Source organism: Strix aluco, chromosome 9, assembly GCF_031877795.1.
Source record: "Strix aluco isolate bStrAlu1 chromosome 9, bStrAlu1.hap1, whole genome shotgun sequence".
In the NCBI taxonomy this organism is placed as follows: Eukaryota; Metazoa; Chordata; class Aves; order Strigiformes; family Strigidae; genus Strix; species Strix aluco.
In genome coordinates, this window is record NC_133939.1 from 18,646,138 (window position 1) to 18,664,171 (window position 18,034).

At 49.5% G+C, this 18,034-nt stretch overlaps 1 protein-coding gene across 5 annotated transcripts in view; it reads left to right on the forward strand.

The window, feature by feature from the left end:
• The window catches only part of P3H2 (prolyl 3-hydroxylase 2), a 74,913-nt gene extending 57,302 nt beyond the window's left edge, over nucleotides 1–17,611 (forward strand). For 4 of the 5 annotated variants that reach the window (XM_074833976.1, XM_074833979.1, XM_074833978.1 and 1 more), the window contains 14 exons: nucleotides 512–658; nucleotides 1,608–1,797; nucleotides 4,593–4,724; nucleotides 5,876–6,018; nucleotides 7,467–7,556; nucleotides 8,054–8,094; nucleotides 8,593–8,687; nucleotides 11,587–11,714; nucleotides 12,312–12,407; nucleotides 12,499–12,649; nucleotides 13,175–13,292; nucleotides 13,815–13,890; nucleotides 14,700–14,840; nucleotides 15,837–17,611. In XM_074833976.1, coding sequence (XP_074690077.1) covers nucleotides 512–658; nucleotides 1,608–1,797; nucleotides 4,593–4,724; nucleotides 5,876–6,018; nucleotides 7,467–7,556; nucleotides 8,054–8,094; nucleotides 8,593–8,687; nucleotides 11,587–11,714; nucleotides 12,312–12,407; nucleotides 12,499–12,649; nucleotides 13,175–13,292; nucleotides 13,815–13,890; nucleotides 14,700–14,840; nucleotides 15,837–15,929 — 1,641 coding nt within the window. In that variant the 3' untranslated portion in view covers nucleotides 15,930–17,611. Of the gene's footprint in view, nucleotides 1–511; nucleotides 659–1,607; nucleotides 1,798–4,592; nucleotides 4,725–5,875; nucleotides 6,019–7,466; nucleotides 7,557–8,053; nucleotides 8,095–8,592; nucleotides 8,688–11,586; nucleotides 11,715–12,311; nucleotides 12,408–12,498; nucleotides 12,650–12,952; nucleotides 13,119–13,174; nucleotides 13,293–13,814; nucleotides 13,891–14,699; nucleotides 14,841–15,836 lie in introns of those variants that run through there. The other variant, XM_074833977.1, reaches the window with a different exon arrangement.
• Nucleotides 17,612–18,034: the final 423 nt, after the last annotated feature.

Below are 18,034 nucleotides of genomic sequence, written 5' to 3' on the forward strand. Positions count from 1 at the left end.
GTCTGGCCTTTTGCAGCTATATGCAACTGAGCTTGATACATGATCCCAAGTAGCCATTTACAGGCAGAAGCCCTTAGCCTGCAGATAGCTCAGGCTCCAAGGCTTGTAGAGAGAGGTCTCAGCAGCTGCTTTCCTTTCCTCTCTCTCTCTCATATCTCACGAGAGCATCTCTCCACCTGGGGCTGAGCAGAGGGTTGGAGTAGCTGAGATGAGAGGATGTGCAGCTGGAAAATAGGCTGGACCCCATCACCAACAGACCATGTTGCAGAAAGTGACCTGTCTGGCTCTCAGGAACTCCATCTCTTCCGATTTCCCTTGCACTGGGCTTTCCTCTCATCTCAGCTGTTTTCTTCATCCTCTGCATCCAGGTTTTCCTTGGTTATCCCATCATTGCCCAGTGCAGTGGTGTCAAAAGGGTGTCAGAGGTATAGGCATCAGAGGGTGCAACATATACTATTGTGTTCATTGTCCTACATCATCAACTCACTTGGTCTTTTTTATCTTGTTACAGCTGAACAAGCTGGAGGAGGCAGCAAATGCAGCTCACACCTTCTTCATGGCAAACCCTGAGCACATGGAGATACAGCAGGACATTGAGAACTACAAGACCACGGCAGGGAAGGTCAGCTTGATTGACTGGGAGGCCAAGCAGCACATGGTGAGTCTGAGCTAAAGAGGTGCCTGGGTTAAGTGTCAGGCAGTCTGGAGAGAAGAGATTTAGGAGGCCAAGAGAGCATCATCTATGAATGGGGAGGTTCCTGCTGATCCATATTACAATACAGCAAAACAAACTCCCGTTCAGCACTCTTCTTTAAGGCAAGCCAGTTCCTGATTTTTCAAGGTACTCTCTGCTCTTTGTTTGATGGCTACGGCCCCAAACTAGTCCCTCTCTTCAGGGAACTCTGGGGTCATCCCTAGCTGTGAACACGCACCAGCAGTCAGCTTTGATGGATGCCTCCATGGGCACTGACAGACCGATCTTGGCTTATGTGTGTTTCTTTTGAGCTGGGTTCTCCCACCTGGGCAGGGTACACGCACATGAGTGGCTGTGCTGGTGAGGGTGCAGGGTGGCAGGCAGGAGAGTGACAGCTTTTTCCACCTCCCTAAAGCAAATACCCAACTAAAATGCCAGGGCCAACCCCATCTTTCTGATTTTACAAGACAAAAGGAAGCAGGAGTGGTTGTTTGGTGTAATTAATGGAGGTGCTCATTAGGTGCCATTCTAAGACAGATCTGCTTGGGTCAAGAGCAGTCTTTTCCCTTGACACTCAGTGTGGTTGTTGGGTAGGAAAGTGAAAACCAAGAAAAGGAATGTTTTTTCACATAATGCATAATCCAGCAGTGACCCTGAGGATTCCCTAAGTGTTGAGAAGTTCAGAAGAGCATTTAGGCCGGTTTTTGAGGTTCCACTGGTCCAAAAGTCCATTGATGGTTTAAACATGGTTTGGTACAACTGCTTATGTCTGGTAGTTACCCAGGGAGATTGTTCTGTCCCTGCCCACTTGTACCTTCTTTTGAGAAGCACCTGCAGTTGGCAAGGGCAGGATGCTGTGGTCTGAGCAATGTAGCCTGCTCATGGTCTTGTCTTCTGCCTACCTGCTTTGCAGGAGGACTACAGTGCCGGAGTAAGGCACTATGACAAGGAGGAGTACAAGCTGGCCATTGACTTCTTGGAGCGTGCATTGAAAGGATACTACTCTGAGGATGAAGATTGCCAGATCATGTGTGAGGGACCGCAGAGATTTGAGGAGCACGAGTACCTGGAATATAAGGCTGGTCTCTACGAAGCTATTGCAGGTGAGATCTTTTTGTGTCTTTAGAGTTCTCACCCTTGGCCCTGTAATGTTTTTAATTATTGAGTTTGGACCTTTGTCTGGGTTTGGTGAAGTGTCTTCCCTTCCATCGCTGCTGCTGGCGAGTAACACTGCAGGAGGCACTTGGAAGGCCAGAAAATGCAAATCCAGAGGACAGGGAACTAGAACATCTCATTTTGGTCCTGAATAGAAGCTGGGCTAGAAGAATTGCATTTCCAGATGTGTGGAACATTTGCAGCTTTCTGTAACAGCTGGAAGTATAGGTGCTTTAACATAAACTGTCTCGGTTTCCCCCTGTACACAGTCTCACATACCTCCCTGGAATCTAGATTTTGCTGGCCTCTGTTTATATTTTTCTGTTTTTTAGTGCATATGAAGAGAGCAGCAGAGTCGTCTTGGCCATGATCCAGATAGCCAAGAAAGTTGCCAAAAAGGCTCAGAACATAGCTTTCCTCCCTGTCCAAAAGGATGGATTTGTCATTAGTGGAGACCCACCTAATTATGATCTTGACTGAAATCTCTGGAGAGAATTGGACATTGCTATGTAATCTTCAGATTTGCATGTATGGCTCTGAGCCAGAGGGGATTAAAATGGTTCATTCTCAGTAGAAATGAGATTACATTTAATTAGTTGTAAGGGAAAGAAGAGCAATAAATTAAGGTTTGTTTGGTAACAGAAATCTTATTTATCTGCTCATGGTTTTGGAGTTGCAGCAAGCTCTGAGTTTTGCTTCTTGTGTAGAAAACCATTCAGATGCAGATTGTTTTTTGGTTTTGCATAATGCTGTTTGTGTCGAGACAGGAAATCTAATTGAAATGACCAAGATGAGAAACCACCAACATACCGGATGGGAAGCCGCCTTTGTTGGGTTTATTTACCCATGCAAAAAGTATGAGAAGTGTTGTAAGGGCTGACTTAATACCAGTGTAACTGTCAGCTGATCATGCCTGCTTTTAAAACCATAACCAGGACACCAAGGGCCGTATCAAGCCCTCCAAGAGAGCAGCCTTCAGTGACAAAGAAAACCCACCTTCCTTCTCATTGAAAGCTGCTGCTCATCAAACAGGTTTTGGTCTTTGTTAAGTTGTTTCTGTGCTGTGAAAGACGAGTGCAGCCCCAGTGAGTAGAGAAGATGTTTCTGTGCTGGACCATGCGGAGTGCAGACGTGGTCATGGTTTGGTGCTCTTCAACCCAGCACGTCACCTGGGAGTGAGAACAAGTCAGATGGTCTGTGCAAGTGCTGAGACTTGGCTTGGCCAGATATGCCTGAAAATAACAACTCCAAACCCCATGGCCATTCAGGCACCCAAAGAAACAGGGAAGTGAGGGCACATGGAGGGAAATAAGCTATGTAATGCAACTTCATTGCTATAGGGAACTAAGTGGTTCCTTACAGGACAGCATAATTCAGAGTTTACCCCTGGGTCCAGGGTGCTCAACCCCAGATGTTTCAGCAGAGTGGGAACACTAATACACCAAGAAAAGAGAGTTTAAGTTACTTCAAAACTCATTTCTCTTTTCAATCCCAAGCTGTTTTGCTGTGCTGCTGCATGGGGTTGAAACACTCTCACCTCTCCACTCCAGGGACAGATGCATTTCAGTGAATTGGTTCCAGTCTATATAGTCTGTTTCTAGGGCACCTTGACAGTACCAAGAAAAAGCAGTGCTTCTCAGTGATGGATTATTCCAGGTCTAGGATGCTTAAATAGTTTTAAATTACAACAAAATTATTTATGTCCTTTTCCTTCTTGTTCTCCTTAATGTAATACCCTGGATGTGTATGGTAAATCAGATAACTACTCAGACTACCTGCCCAGAGCAAATGGGGGCTGTTTTGAGTTTCCACTTGATTTCATTGCAAATTCCTCAGGCTGTTTTTTTGGCAGCTCTGAGAAATGCTATGGTAGCTGAGCACATGTTTTTTTCAAGCCTGTGTTTGTTTCTTAAGGTTTTTAATAGTGTACAGAGACAGAGCAAGCAAAGTAGATTTGTAAGTGCATTGCAGCAAAGGCTCCAAACTGGAATCAGATGTCAGCGTTGGCTTCGAAATTCTACAGCTGATACAACGCCTATATTGTGGACTCCCACCAATTAAGAAACATTGCTAACAGCAGATGTTTACCACGTGCTTGCATTTCCCTGGGAGATATCTCATCTTTGAGAAGCAGCAAACATGGGGATTTTGCTGCCAATATTTGCACCTTAGACCTTTCAGGCTTGTGGTGCAGGTGCCTCGCTCAGCCGTGCTTGAGAAGCTGCACCGACCCCTCTTATCAAAACTTCCCTGTGCCCTCGTGAGCTTTCTTGCAGCAGAGAGGATTAAAGATGAGCTGAAGGAAGGGAGTATGGAGATGGCTTTTGCGTGGCAGCATATGTGGCCACCCTGTCTTTACATCTCCGCTTGCTTTGTGGGTGTCCTCACCTTTGGTTTGGCTCTTGGGGTTGAAGATCTACCTGCCACCTGCACATCCCTGCACCCATCTGGCTTTCCTGGAAGAAGCAGCAGCTCCCTGCCCACAAAAGGCTCAAGCTCCCTCTACAGTTAACAGAAGGAGAATGACATTTCTCAAGGGGGGCAGAAATGTGACTGCAACTCTCCATTGGCTTTGGGAAGGAGCTTGAGCTCTTTCTTCAGGTGCGCAGGTCTCACCTGCTGGACCAGAGTAGTGCGAGTTGCGTGTCCTTCAGTTGGGGAGATTTAACCTCTGTCTGTCCTCATCTCAGCACCATTACCATCCTTCTCAGTTCAGACTGTCTTCACCCTCTTTTCTTGGCAGATCACTACATGCAAGTCCTGGCCTGCAAACATGACTGTGTCCGGGAACTCGCCACGCGTTCGGGCCGAATCTCGCCCATCGAAAATTTCCTTCCCCTCCATTACGACTACTTGCAGTTTGCCTATTACAGAGGTAAAGGCTGTCATTCTGTTCCTCATAGTGCTTGCTGAGTTTTGTTACATTTTGTAAAAGTTTGAATTGTTCCATGTGGAAATCGGGATATTGCCTTATGATGTCTGTGCTACAGTGATGCAGTGTCATGGTCTGAGTCAGGAAGCAAAGGACATCATTGGAAATTGTCTCTTCAAAAGTCAGGTTGACCGAAATGCAATTAAGTATTTTTGTCAAAGTGTTTTAAATCATCAGTTGGGTTTAAAAAGCCCAACCTTTAGCTTAAACATTATTATTCAAATAAATCATGCTTTTTTAGGGTCCTTTCATTTGCCTTTTGATATTAAAGTTCTGGTGATTCATATGTTTCACATTTTCTGAAACCAGTTGATACATTTTCTAAGTTATTATATATCAGATACACAAGTTAGCCCAATGATGCCAATTTTTGCTAATGACCAAATATTTCAGGATTCACAGTAAAGTTGCAGAAGTTGGCAAAATGTTGCAAAATATCAGGAGTTCACAGTGCTGTAAAATACTGCCAGTTGTGTAGTTCTGTATGGTATTTTTCTATGTTCTGTTTCATAAAAGAAAATCTAGGCAGAATTCTGCTATCTCAGGCTTGTGCTAAGAGCTCTTTCCTGAAAAGGGCAGAATGTGTGAGGGTCAAAATTGCTACTCAAACCTAAAGCTTCTTCATTCATCAATGAAATGGGAAGAAAGCTGGAGGAGTCATCAGCATTTCGTGTGTGGTGTACAGGCTTTTTTATTCCTCTGCTCAATTAGAGGCTTAATGTGGTGGGTAAAACTCCCCAGAGCCATGAGAGATGCTGCACAGAAGAGAGGCATTTGCTGTCAGGCAGCATCTACATCCTGCCCATCCAGTTGGATCCAATTTGGATACCTTCTGACCTGTGCATGACTGCAGAGAAGTTGTGTCTCTGTGCCTCAGTTTCCCTGCCAGTGAAATGGAGAAGTTAACACAAAGTTGCATCAAAAGAGCCTTGTAAAGTGCTGGGCTCACCCTTCAGCTGATGGAGAGCTCAGGCTGTGCCCTCCCTCTCTGCAGGCTCCCCTCTGCCCCGCTGTGCTCTCTGTGAGCCCCTGGCACTGCCAGAGGGGCTGTGACCACCTCTGCCCCCCCTGACAACTCTTGTGTTGCTTCCCAGTTGGTGACTACATAAAAGCCCTGGAGTGTGCCAAGTCCTACCTCCTCTTCCACCCGGACGATGAAGATGTCTTGGAGAACGCAGGTTATTACGAGGGCCTCTTGGAAGGTACAGTGGACCCAGACACCATCAAACCCAGAAAGGTGAGACTGAGTGTCACCTAAGAGCCCTTGGCGGGAGGCTTTAACAAAAACATCAGCGGGAAATAAAAGCAGCTTGGCAGCTTTCCCACAGTGGAACCACTTTGAAAACAGATGTGGAGATGCTGGACTAGCTGGCGATGCTAATTGTCAGGGGGCAAGTCCAGAGTCACTGGTGTGGGGGAGAAGCTGGGGGGCTGGATTTTCTTTAAATGGGCACTTAGCTTAGCAAAGCCCGAGCAGGGTCAGGGAAGGCGGTGACTGAGTACCTCAACAACGTAAACCCTCCTCTTGTTCAGTGCTCCAGAGGAGATGTGGAGGAGGAATGCAGTAGAGCACTGAGCAGAGGGCAACCTCTGTTAAGAGAGGGCTGAGAAATATTTTCCCAAGGGGAGGCTGGGATGTCGATGTTACTCTCAAGTCACTGAGCTTGGAGTTCAGTGCTAAGCCAGCCAGTTCTGCGGGGAGTAGCTTTGCTATCACAGGGTTAGGCTGGGGTCAAACAACGAAACAGTATGAGTTCAGTCACCCAGTGGGACAGGCTTCCTCTCTGGTCCAGGCAGCCTTTATCTGCAGCCCTGGGGCTGCCTTTCTCATGATGCAGAAGAGAAGTTCCTCCCATCCCATCACAGCCCTGCTGAGAGGCTCATTCCCCTTGAGCCATAAGCAGAGGGTAGGCAGGAATTGGATTTTCCATTCCCTTGGGAATTCCTTGATTTCCAGGTAAATTTGGTAAAATGCTAAAAAAGAAAAGAGAAATTATAAAAAAGAAAACAAGAACAATTATCATTTCTTCTCTCAAAGTGAATCTAGGAAAAAACCTGAAGTTGACAAAAACATTTCATTGTTTCCAGTGTTTTGAAGTTTTCTGTAAAAAAAATTTTGATTTTTTTGCTTTGCATAGTAATTTTCTACAAGACAACTCAGTGTTTTGTTTACAAATTTTTCATTCAAAAAAAAAGCGCTGTGATGGCTGACTTCCAGCTGGCTGTGCCTTGTGGTCCCCATCCAAGCGCCCTGAGTGCGTCCCAGGCTGCCATGCTCCAGCCCACCCACTGCCAGGCTATGGGCTCCACGTTGCAGATGGGGAACCAAGGCATAGCCCAGCCAGCGTCCCTGCTCCGCCAGCCTGAACCTGGCTTCTTTGACCAGCCTCTTGCCCAGATATTTAGAGGCTTTCCAAGGTGGTCAGCACTCCCTGCCAGCTATGGCCATGTATTTTGGGGATTCAGGCTTCCCGAATGAGTTGCTGAGCATCTCCCTTTCTGTAACATAGTGAGTGGCTTAGCCCCATGTCCTGGCTTGCTCTAAGGCATGACCCAAGCATCCCTTACCCCATAGGAGCCTGTGGTGTTGCGTGAAAAGCAAACCCCCCCTTGAAGCAGAGGTGCACTGCAGGTGTCTTGTGAAAGCTACATGAGCAACTACTCCCCTTTTCCTCTTTTTTTCAGGAAGCAAAAATGCTGCTGCGGCGCCATAAGCTGGAGTCTCACCTCTTGCAGGTGGCTGCGGCCGGCCTTGGATACACCTACACGGAGCCGGTAATGCCCGGGTCTGCTATGGAGAGGCCCCTTAGGAGTTCACAGCTTTAGGACCAGCTTCGGCCCTCCCCTCTTGTATAAAGCGAGTCCCATGTAGATGACTCAGGAGCTGGGTCTTGGCCTGGTTTGTTCCCTATGGGAAAATGGTGATGGCAGAGCAAGGAAGGCAGCTGTTCCTGGGGCAAAGGAGAAGCAGACGCAGCCTAGTCCGGCTCTCCTGCCGTGGTGTCTGGCTGCATCTCAGCCACTGTTGTGGTGGTGGGGTGGGACAGAGGAGGCTGGGCAAGCCGGGCTCCTCTGTACTCACCATATGATGCCAGTTTGGGTTGGGGTTACATTTTCAATTTGGTGACCCCAGGCAATTGCCCAGAGTTGTGTGGGATGGATCTATACCAGAGAGGCTGGCTGATGTCCCTGGGGGTGAGGCAGAGCAGGTAGCTGCCTTGCTTCAGCTCGAGCATTAAATTAAGAAGCATGACCTCTCTCTTTTCCCACAGAACTACTGGAACAGGTACGGCGCCCGCCAGGATGAGCACAGGTGAGACACCACCCGCCCCAGCTGAGCCCATGGCTTCACCAGTCCTCACAGTGGGGTGAAGGGGATATGCCCATGATGGGGTACCAGCCTGCCACTTGGGGGGTGCTGCCCATCCACCCCAGAACACTGTCATGGTTGAATTAGGGCCCTTTGCACCTTACCATTACAAACATTCCCACAAGCACCTTATTTTAGCTGAGTGCCTCAAAACCAGCTATAGTCTAGAGGGAACTTGGTCGATGAGGCAAGTCATGCTGTTCAGGTTTGTTGGTGTCTGCGCTTTTCTGGTAGAAATTGTTGTTCCCATTACCACAAAACCACGGTTTGCCACAGGACAGGGTGAGGGCTTCTACTTGTATGGTTGTGACTTTTGTACAAAGTGCCAATTTGCCTGTTTTTTTCATGTATTGGTTTTCAAAGGGTTCAAAACAGTGCAATTCCCAGAACTGGAGACCTGTGGCCAAAGTAGTGATGTTCCTCTTCTCTCTTGCTCCTCAGTGTCCCATCAAGTATTAGCAGTGAACCAGAGGATGGGCCCCGGCTGTCCCTGGCAAAGAAACCCATGCCAAAACCAGATCGAGAGTTGAAGGAGGGTAAGTCCGATGGAGATGCTTCAACAAAATCAGAAGGTTTTTTCCTATTGCTAGAGACTGCAGACTGCAAAGGCTGTCTGCTGAGCAATGAAGGCAAATCCTATCTAAGGGGGTTGAAGTTTTGTTTAAGAGACAGAGAAGTCTTATATGCTGCCACAGCATTTCTGGGTCTGTAGATCCCACCATCACTGCTCTGGTCTTGGACTTGCTTTTCCCACCTGCTGAGCTGCTCAGTACAGAGCCCTGAAGTGTGGAGCTGGGAGGCTGGGTTCTCCTCACCATGGGAAAGATGGCATCAGCAAACAGTAGTCTTTCCCGCAGATGCTTTTAAGATTAAAGTGTTCCCTGTCATCCAGGCTGCAGAAGGATGGATGCTGGAGGCATTAGGTTTGGGAACTCCGGTCCTGATGCTTTGCTAAATGTGCTGGATCACACTATATTAACAAACATTTCTGTTTGCAGACTGGCTTGTGATTTCATGTTTTGGCTTACATCAAATCACTTGGTTTTAAGGCATGTCAGCAGACATTTCAACTGATTGCAGCACATTTTCAGTGACCACAGCAAATACTGTAACATCTTCTACTAAAGACAAGATTTCCCCCATAACAATTTTGAAATACTATATTGTAGCCAAATACCAAAGCATACTCCTCACTGCAAAACAACGGGATGTCAAGCCAGGAGGTGTCTTGTGTCTCTAGTGGGCCAGCTCCACAGCAGCAGGCAATTAAACCTCTCTGTAATGCAATGGATGGTTGTGCTTTTTGGGGAATTTCACAGCTTTCTATGGCCCAAGCTGCTCAGTGTCATGTTCAGAGTATTGTTATCCCTTCTCTAGCCATACATAAAATAGGCAAATACCACAGGAAGATCCTGAAGGGCTTGCTTAAGCCAAGAGCTGATTGATTTATATTTGTTGGCTTGTTTGCCTTCTATAACCAAATAATTTCAGAGTGCATCTTTCTCTGCTTTTTCTTCTCTCTATGCTTGTATTCTGGTTTAGTTGCAGAATGTTTCCAAGTTTACAAAGAAAACTGAAACCATTCAAAAAGAAAATGAGATTTTTGTCCATCCAGCTGTTTTCTTTCTTTGTTGTCTTTTTTTCTTTCTCTCTTTTCACTTGGCAAAAGAAGAGAAAAATCCAACAGAAAAAAAGAAAAGTCCATTTTAATTTTGTACTCCTCTTCTGTACTTCTCTCCTTTCCCCCTTCCTCCTTTCTGCCAATTCCTTCACTCCCAAAAGTCCAAAGAATTCCCCAGTTTCTTTGGGATGTTTTTCACAAAGCATACACGTGGGAAACAGGTCTCTCTCTCTGCTGGTGCTTAGAGGTGGTGGGGATGAGGAAGGCAGCCGGGAGCATGCTGCTGGGGTGGGACAGGGGTTCAGTGTTCACAGCACAGGGCAGCCCCCGCTAGTTCTCTGGGAGGAACAGAAGCAACTGGGGAAGTGGTGAGTCATGCCTTCCAGGTTCATCCCTCATGTGCCTACGGCTGGGGAAGAGCAATGTCTGAGCTGGAAAACTCAGCCCTGAGTTGGAGTGTGCCAGGAGTTTGGATTTCAGAGTCCTGTTTCTGATCCCGCTGCATTTATAATAAATGCTATTATTGAGCAACAAGAACAGCAAAGTGAACATGAGGAACATCCCATCTTTTCTGTTCCCAGAAAACCTAACTCTTCAGAAATAAAGTTGTGGGCTAGTGGCAGGGCTCTGCCCTCAGGGTTATGTGTCCTTCACAGGCCAAGGAGACCTTCCAAAAACACACAGTACGCCTCAACAGACAGGAAAAATAGTAATTATAAAAGCAGCGTAACAGAGAAGTTTCCTTGTGCCACATGGTGAGAGGAGCTCTGTGGCTTTGTTTCTTCTGTTTTATTGTGGCTGTGTGACAATATAATTTTTCCCACAATTTAGATGCATTTCACCTTCCTCCTGGAGAAACATCTGATTTAAGTTTTTATTGTTGCCGTTTCTTTCGTTCTCTCTCTTCAAAGAGATGAGGGGAAGAGGCTTCAGAAGATTGTGATTTAGTGGCCTCGACATGTTTTTCTGATCAGGCAAATTTGATGGGGATGTATCCAAACTTCTTGTAAAGAGCTAAACTCTCTCTTTTCCTTGCCCGTTCGCTTAGCATGTGGCAAGGCTCAGTTGCCCCATACCAGGCAGGAGCCCAGCAGTGTGCAAGCCAAGCCCAGCCACAGTTGTATTCCCATCCCAGGGACGCTACCTGGGACCTTCAAAATGCAGCCAAGCCATTGGCTTCTGGCAGGTGGAGGGAGGCATCTTGGAGCCGGGGAGCAAGGGATGGCAGGGACAGCCATGGCAGCTCCTTTGCCTCTGTGGAGGGAGATTGTCCTCAAGGTCCTTCAGCTTGCTCACTCCCAGCCCCACTTTTTGGTGGAGAACAAGCGATGCTTGCTGCAAGCTCAGCACTACATTAGGTTTTCTATGTGTGTAAAAGACAAAAAACTCCACTGATGACAATTGCAGAGAGTGGCTTTGCATGCCAAGCCGGCAAGATCTACGTAGTGCAAATGCAGTGGAAACTTATAGCCTCTGCTGATGCTGGCTGCTGGGCAGGAGGGCCAAGTTAGCCGGTGTCTCTCTTTGTGTCCCACAGGATTTTGGCATTTTCAGGCTGTGGTCCCTGCGTTTGTAAGGCAGCTAATGAGAAGGTGGAAAATGCTGATGCTCTTGCAGCAAATTGGTTTAATCTCCAGGTGTTTCCTTTGCTTCTGTTTCTTTTGTTGCTGTTGTGAGGCCAAACTCTGCTCTCTGCTGCGAAGCTCTTCCCCTGGCAGTGCACCCGGGTGACTTCAGCTGGCCCTCAGCCATGGTACAAGATGTCAACGAGGCCAGGGCATGTTCAGCAGGGTCGTTTTGTGTCTCTCCATCAGGGGGTCCGCTTCTCTACAGCGACGTGAAGTTTGTCTACAACTCACAGCAGCTGAACGGCACCCAGCGAGTACTACTGGATAACGTCATCTCAGAGGAACAGTGTCGAGAGCTTCACAGGGTGGCCAGTGTGAGTAGGCAATGCCCCTGGAGAGGACACGACAGCCACCTGGGCTGAGTTGCCTGATGCTCTCCCCAGCATCTGGCTTGTGAGGGCTGTGTGATTAGCCCCTGCAGAGGTTCTGGCTTCATGCCTCACTCTTGAGTGTTGCAGCTGATGTCAGGATGCCCATGGAGAGCAGTCAGATGCTTATCCCCATAACACACCCATAACTGCAACACAGGAGCTGCTTTCCCATCTTGGGCTATTCTTAGAAACATGCTGCAAGACAGAGCCCATGCAGAAATAGCTCTTTGCCCCATGTTATACACAACCCCAAAGGATGTTTATCCACAGGCCTGGTTGAGCCTTCTCGTTCATCATCAGCTGAGCCTGGGAAGGGAGTGAGGGTGCCTGAACATCCCCAGATGGGAGGTGGGTGGCTGTTTTCCAGCATCTCAGAATGGACCATGATCATGGAGAGCTGCAGTGCCTTCCCACCCAACTCACCTGTCCCGGTGAATGCAGCCCTGGGGGATTTGGGGAAGAGGGTGCCAGGTGCTTCCATTGCAGCTCCTCCTCTCGTGGGGAGCCAGTTCATCCCTCACTCATGTTCATGTCTTTCAGGGGATCATGTTGGCTGGAGACGGTTACAGGGGTAAAACCTCCCCCCACACCCCGAATGAGAGATTTGAAGGAGCCACCGTCCTCAAGGCCCTCAAGGTACATCTTCTTCCCTCATCCTCCTGTCCCATGCCCTCTGTCCCAGACAGCATGCGGCACTGACCCTCTCTCACCCCTGCACCTTGCCCAGTATGGCTATGAGGGCCGCGTCCCGCTGAAGAGTGCCCGGCTCTTCTACGACATCAGTGAGAAGGCTCGCAGGATCGTCGAGTCCTACTTCATGCTGAACTCCACGCTCTACTTCTCCTACACCCACCTGGTGTGCCGCACCGCCCTCTCTGGTGAGAGCTTGGGGGGCTGGCGGCAGGACAGGGCTGGGAGGACAGGAGGGGTTCAGCCCCCCATGGGGTGTTTACAAGTGGGTGACCCAAGCCTGAGAGTAGCTCTCTTTTGCTTGATGCTTAAGCTGGTGGCTGAGAGCTGAGCAAAGTCACTGTCCCCACAGTAGAAAAGGGTGGGCACTGCTGTCCTGAAGAAGCTCATTTCTGGCATGTCTCTTTTTTTTCATGTCTCCAACTCTTCCTCTTTTCTCCTCCCTCTTCTCTTGCCTCCTTTCACTGTCCCTTCTCCTTTCCAACCCCCAGCTCTCCATCTCGCTTCACTGCAGTAGGGAACAAGCAGAGCTGTGCAGATCTGAGTCTTCAGATGTTGCCTTTTCTCCCCAACCTTTCCTTTCCTCTCACCTGTGAACACCATCCAAAGTGGGGTTGAGGCAGGCTCCCCACTGTGATGGATCCCACAGAGCATGGCATTTCCATTTCATCCACCCCTTCTCCTTCCCCCTTCCTCCACATGGTCCTGCTTAGGCCAGCAGGAGAGGAGGAATGACCTGAGCCACCCCATCCATGCTGACAACTGCCTCTTGGACCCTGAGGCCAATGAGTGCTGGAAGGAGCCTCCTGCCTACACCTTTCGGGATTACAGGTAGGAAGGAAGAGGGGGATGCCACTGAGGACCCTCCTCAAGGCAGGGCATCCTCCTCCACAGGCTGTAAGCCCTAAAGCTGGTACATCCCAGCCATGGCAAAAGTGAGATCCAGAAGGTAGTTTCTGGTGGCAGCAAGCATCATGGCTAAGCTTCAAGCCAGAGTTTAACTCTGATTGCTCTCTGATGTTTTAGGGTTGGGAGATTCCAGCTGTGGCCCACAGGACTGTGTCTCTCTCAGGTGTTCATGATTCAAAACGGGAGGATGAGAGCTGGTGGGACCCAGGGGACATTCTGAGAATTGTTCCCTAGCCAAGGAGAGATCTGCCAGTTCTCAGCTGTGGCTCCAAAATGAGGGCAGTTTGGGTGGCTCTGACTGGCCCACAGCAAGATCTCCCGTGCCTGGAAGCCCCCCCCATCTTAGTGGAGTGATGCAGGATCTGCCCCAGAGGCGAGGGTCAGTCAGCCCCAAGCCCTCTCCCTGCTGCTCCCCTCACAGGGGTCTCCCGCTTCCTCCCCCAGTGCCCTCCTGTACATGAACGCAGATTTCGAAGGAGGCGAGTTCATTTTCACTGAGATGGATGCCAAAACTGTGACGGTAAGTCAGTGCTGTGAACCAAACACTGTTCCTCAGCAGCCTGTGCTGGGGCTCTGGGCTTCCCCAGGCAGTCTGTGGCTCCTACCTTGCAAAGAACCCGTACAAAATCCTGCTGGCAGAGGTGCACAGACCTTCTGTGCCCTGCCCAGAGGCTGCACTGAGCAGGAAACCTGCAGATCAGCGGGATGGCTGAGAGTCATCCCTGCCTGGAGGACTGCTGAGCTCCCACCCCATCTTGTGGCGAAACACGAAGCAGTGCCTCTCTACATATGCAGTGTCTGGCCCAGAGCAGGTCACGGTGGTGGACATCAGTCCCTGAGAGTGATGGGGCTCAGGCAGAAGCCCTCACCTCTGCATGGGGCCATTGGGGAGTCTGGGCACCCCCATCCGTGGTTGGACAGAGCATCTGGGGACCATGCTGGGGCTCTGAAGTTCAGTAGATGCTGGAGGGTAGATTGCATCTACCTAAGACCAGTGCCAGAGGGTTGATTTGGTTGGCACTTCTGCCCCAGAGGTCCTGCGGGATACCTGTTGTGGACTCAGCAGAGAGAAGAAAGGCATTGGACAGCCTGTGCCAGGCTTAGCTTGTATTTCCTTGGAGCTGTGCCGTGTCCCTGTTTTGCCATAGATGGTGTTTACAGCCATGCCCAGAGCTCTGCATGACCTCCAGAGCAGCTCACTGGGTGCTGGGGTGATGCAAAGAGATGCCCAGTAAGATCCCAGGCCCTGGACCATAATGAGCCCAGACACGGCCAGTGCATTTAGCTGTGCTGCTCATTGCCACCCTGGTGTTGCCTGTTTTCCCACAGGCCTCCATCAAGCCCAAGTGTGGACGAATGATCAGCTTCTCGTCAGGCGGTGAGAACCCCCACGGGGTGAAGGCGGTTACCAAAGGCCAGCGGTGCGCTGTGGCTCTCTGGTTCACCTTGGATCCGCTTTACAGAGAGCTGGTGAGTCCCTCCGTCACGATGTGAGGGGAGCTAGCGGGGTACTGGAGGAACCTGGACCGTCTTCAACCTCCAGTACCAGCACATCTATTTTCCCCCATCACACCCCCCCGCAGCCGTGTTCCCATCTGCTGCACCGCAGGGACATGGGCCGGTGGCCCCAGGACCGAGCAGTTTTCCCTGCCAGCCATGCTCCTGGACACCCATCACCCCGGGCACATGGGGTGCAGGGCTGGGCTGGAGTGTTGAGCAGGGTGCAGGAGGGCTCCGTGCAGGGCTGGGCAGGCCATTTCTGACACCTAGTGGCAATAACCTGATGAACGGGCAAGTTCTGCACAGCCAGCCACAGCTCAGAGGCCAGCAATGTGCGGCTGCTGCCAGGTCCTCCAAAGCAGTTTGGTAGCCTGAAGTCCATGGGTCTGGGCACCCGGATGCTTTGGGAAATCTGGGCTGTGATGCCTTTTAACAGGTAACCTCCAAGCAAAACTAAATGCAGGGAAAGAACAAAACCCTTGTGCCTTTGCCTTGTGAAGCAAGTGGGCTGCAAGGTTTTGGAAGAAGCTTATTTCCAAACACACACTTTACTGTCTCTGCTTTTCGGCACTAGCTGAAATTCCTCCATGCTTGGTGCATGTATGGTAGGAGATCGGCCCTGCCCAGGAGCTGGAAGTCCATATCAAGCAGAGAGGACAGGTACACTGTGGCAGTCACTGCTAGTGAAGTGTGATAAGGGAACAGCAATACATCAGCTCTGCATCAACCATTGCAGCCCCTGGAAGGAGGAGGGGTTTAGGCATTGAGGTGCAAAATGATTTGATTAATTTTGCCCAGCAAATGCCCAGCTCAAGTCCCAGGCTGTCCCCTGTCCTCTCAACTATACTGGTGGTTCCTGGATGAACTGCTTTCTGTGGGCCCTCCCAGCAGGCTGAGCCATGCTGAATAAGCTGAGAGCAGGCACTGAAGCTCTGCTATTACAGTTTTTTCCTTTCCCTCTTGCAGGAGAGAATCCAGGCAGATGAAGTGATCGCAATGTTGGACCAGGAGCATCTAGGACCCAGTGAAATGAACATCAACCCAAAGGATGAGCTATGAACTAGGCCAAAGACTTTTTCTATTAAATATTTATTTAATATTGTTAATCTTATTAGAACCCTTCTATTTTTGTACAGAGTGCCGTATAAATTAACAAGTTAATATGATTTTGGAGTTTCAGGAGTGCCTCTCCTGTGTTTAGCACAGCTCTTGCTGGGACCCCTCAACTCTGTGCAAGCATCTTCTGCTGTGATTTTGCCTCTGGGATTCCCTGCTGCTGGTAAAACCCAAGGTTAGAAGTCATCATTTCCAGGTCCATGTTGGAAAGTAGCTGAAAGGCTCAGGGACGTTACCGTGCCGTGGTGTTGGGTGATCATGGTGCACCTTTGTGCTCCGGATGTCCTGGCTGCATCCTCCTGTCCTGACAGTGCAGGAGCAGCAGTGATCATGGTGTGGTAGCATCTATTTCCTCAGAGTATTTCTGACCCAGGCTGAGGGTGTTGCAGTGAAAGCACATGCTGCTTATCACAAGGAATTTACTATGTGAGTAACTGCTGCTAAGCTAGTAAACCATCCCTCTCCCACCATTAAATTAAGTCCTGTGTGTGGGATCAGAGCAGCCCCTACCTCAGTCAGAACGAACACTGAAGTCACACCCCAGACATAAGGAGAGATTTTATTTTGACCCAACAGCTGCTTCTGCTGCTAGAAAGCAGTTTCTAAAAGGCAGGTTGCAGTAATCTTTGCTGTTGAATTTACTGCAAGGCTGCTGTCTCTCAAGAAATCACTTCAGGCATCTTGGCTGGAGTTTGCATCCCTGAGCAGGTTTGCTCAGCTCCCTGCTGCATTGGCACTTCCTCAGGCCTTTTCTGATCCCCTTTGCCAGCTTTGGCATTTCCAGGACTTAAAATCTGTAATAGGGAATTGTCTTTTCTCTTTGTTCATGCAGCTTGTGCCTATCCAAATCTTTCAGGCTCAGCAGTATCCTCTTCTCATCCAGTCACTGGCTGCAAAGGCCATAGACAAGGATGGTTCTTCTGTAGAGACCTCAAAAGCTGGTCCTGGGCAAGATAAAGGGGAACTCAGCGCATCTGGAAAAACAAATGCCCAGGCTGTGAAGAGGCCACCATTACTGCCTAGAAAATGATGGGTCATTTGCTGCACCTCCTCCAATGTGGAATCTGCAGGGAGGAAAGTGCTGAATGTTTTTGAGCCACCAGTGTAGCTTGTTTCTTGGAGGTTATATCTCCCTTCCTCATAGACTGTTGAAAAGATTCATTGTGTTGGCTCCCAAAAGAACTGCCCACAGGTCTCTGCTTTCAGAGACCCTTCCCTGCTTAAGTGCTTCCCCTGTAAATGCTTAGCCTGCCTTTTCTAAACTAGCCAGAAGAAAAGCTGGAGAGAAGAAGGGGAGGGCAGCTGGAGAGCTGAAACAGTGGTTGTGTTGTCCCCCATCTGCACCACACTATTACATCCAAGGCTTGACTCCTACATGCTGAACTTTCAGCATGAGTTCGAGCTGTCATCCCCCAACACCCACATCTGCCTGAGCGCATCCTGCAGAGCTGCCCCCTCCAGGCAGCTCGGTGCAGCCCCTGCGCTGCCGGGGGCTGCCGGGATCCCACCAGCTGGCCCTCCTGCGGGGAGGCAGCGGGGCATCACAGGTCATGGTTTGTTTGCTGCTGTGGTGGTTAGCCAGAGCTGTGCCTAAATCCAGGGGAAATAAACTAAACACAACATCTGGGCCTGTCTTTGTCTTTCTTTAGACAAATATTAGAAGGGGAGACTGGGGGGGGTTATGTGGTTTGTCTCATGATGGTGCCTCTTCCTTAGGGGTTTCCTGCTCCAGTCCCTAGAGCACACACATGCATCCCCGTCCTGGAGGAAAGACAGAAGCACCAATGTGGACAAGATTAAGCAAAGCTGTGTGTGCGCATTTGCCTGCCTGTCCATCTCCTTTGCTCTGCATCCAGTCACCTAATAACTTGTGCACCATTGGCACACTTCAGGCAATTTGGAGAGCAGGAGGGTGTCACAGCCCCTGTGCACTGCTGGGGTGTGCAGCAGGCTCGGAGTGAAGCTTTGGTGGAGAACAGAGGAGCAGCCTCAGAAGGGTGTAACTTTTTGGGACAAACACGAACCCCAAATCCCGGGCCATGCCGTTC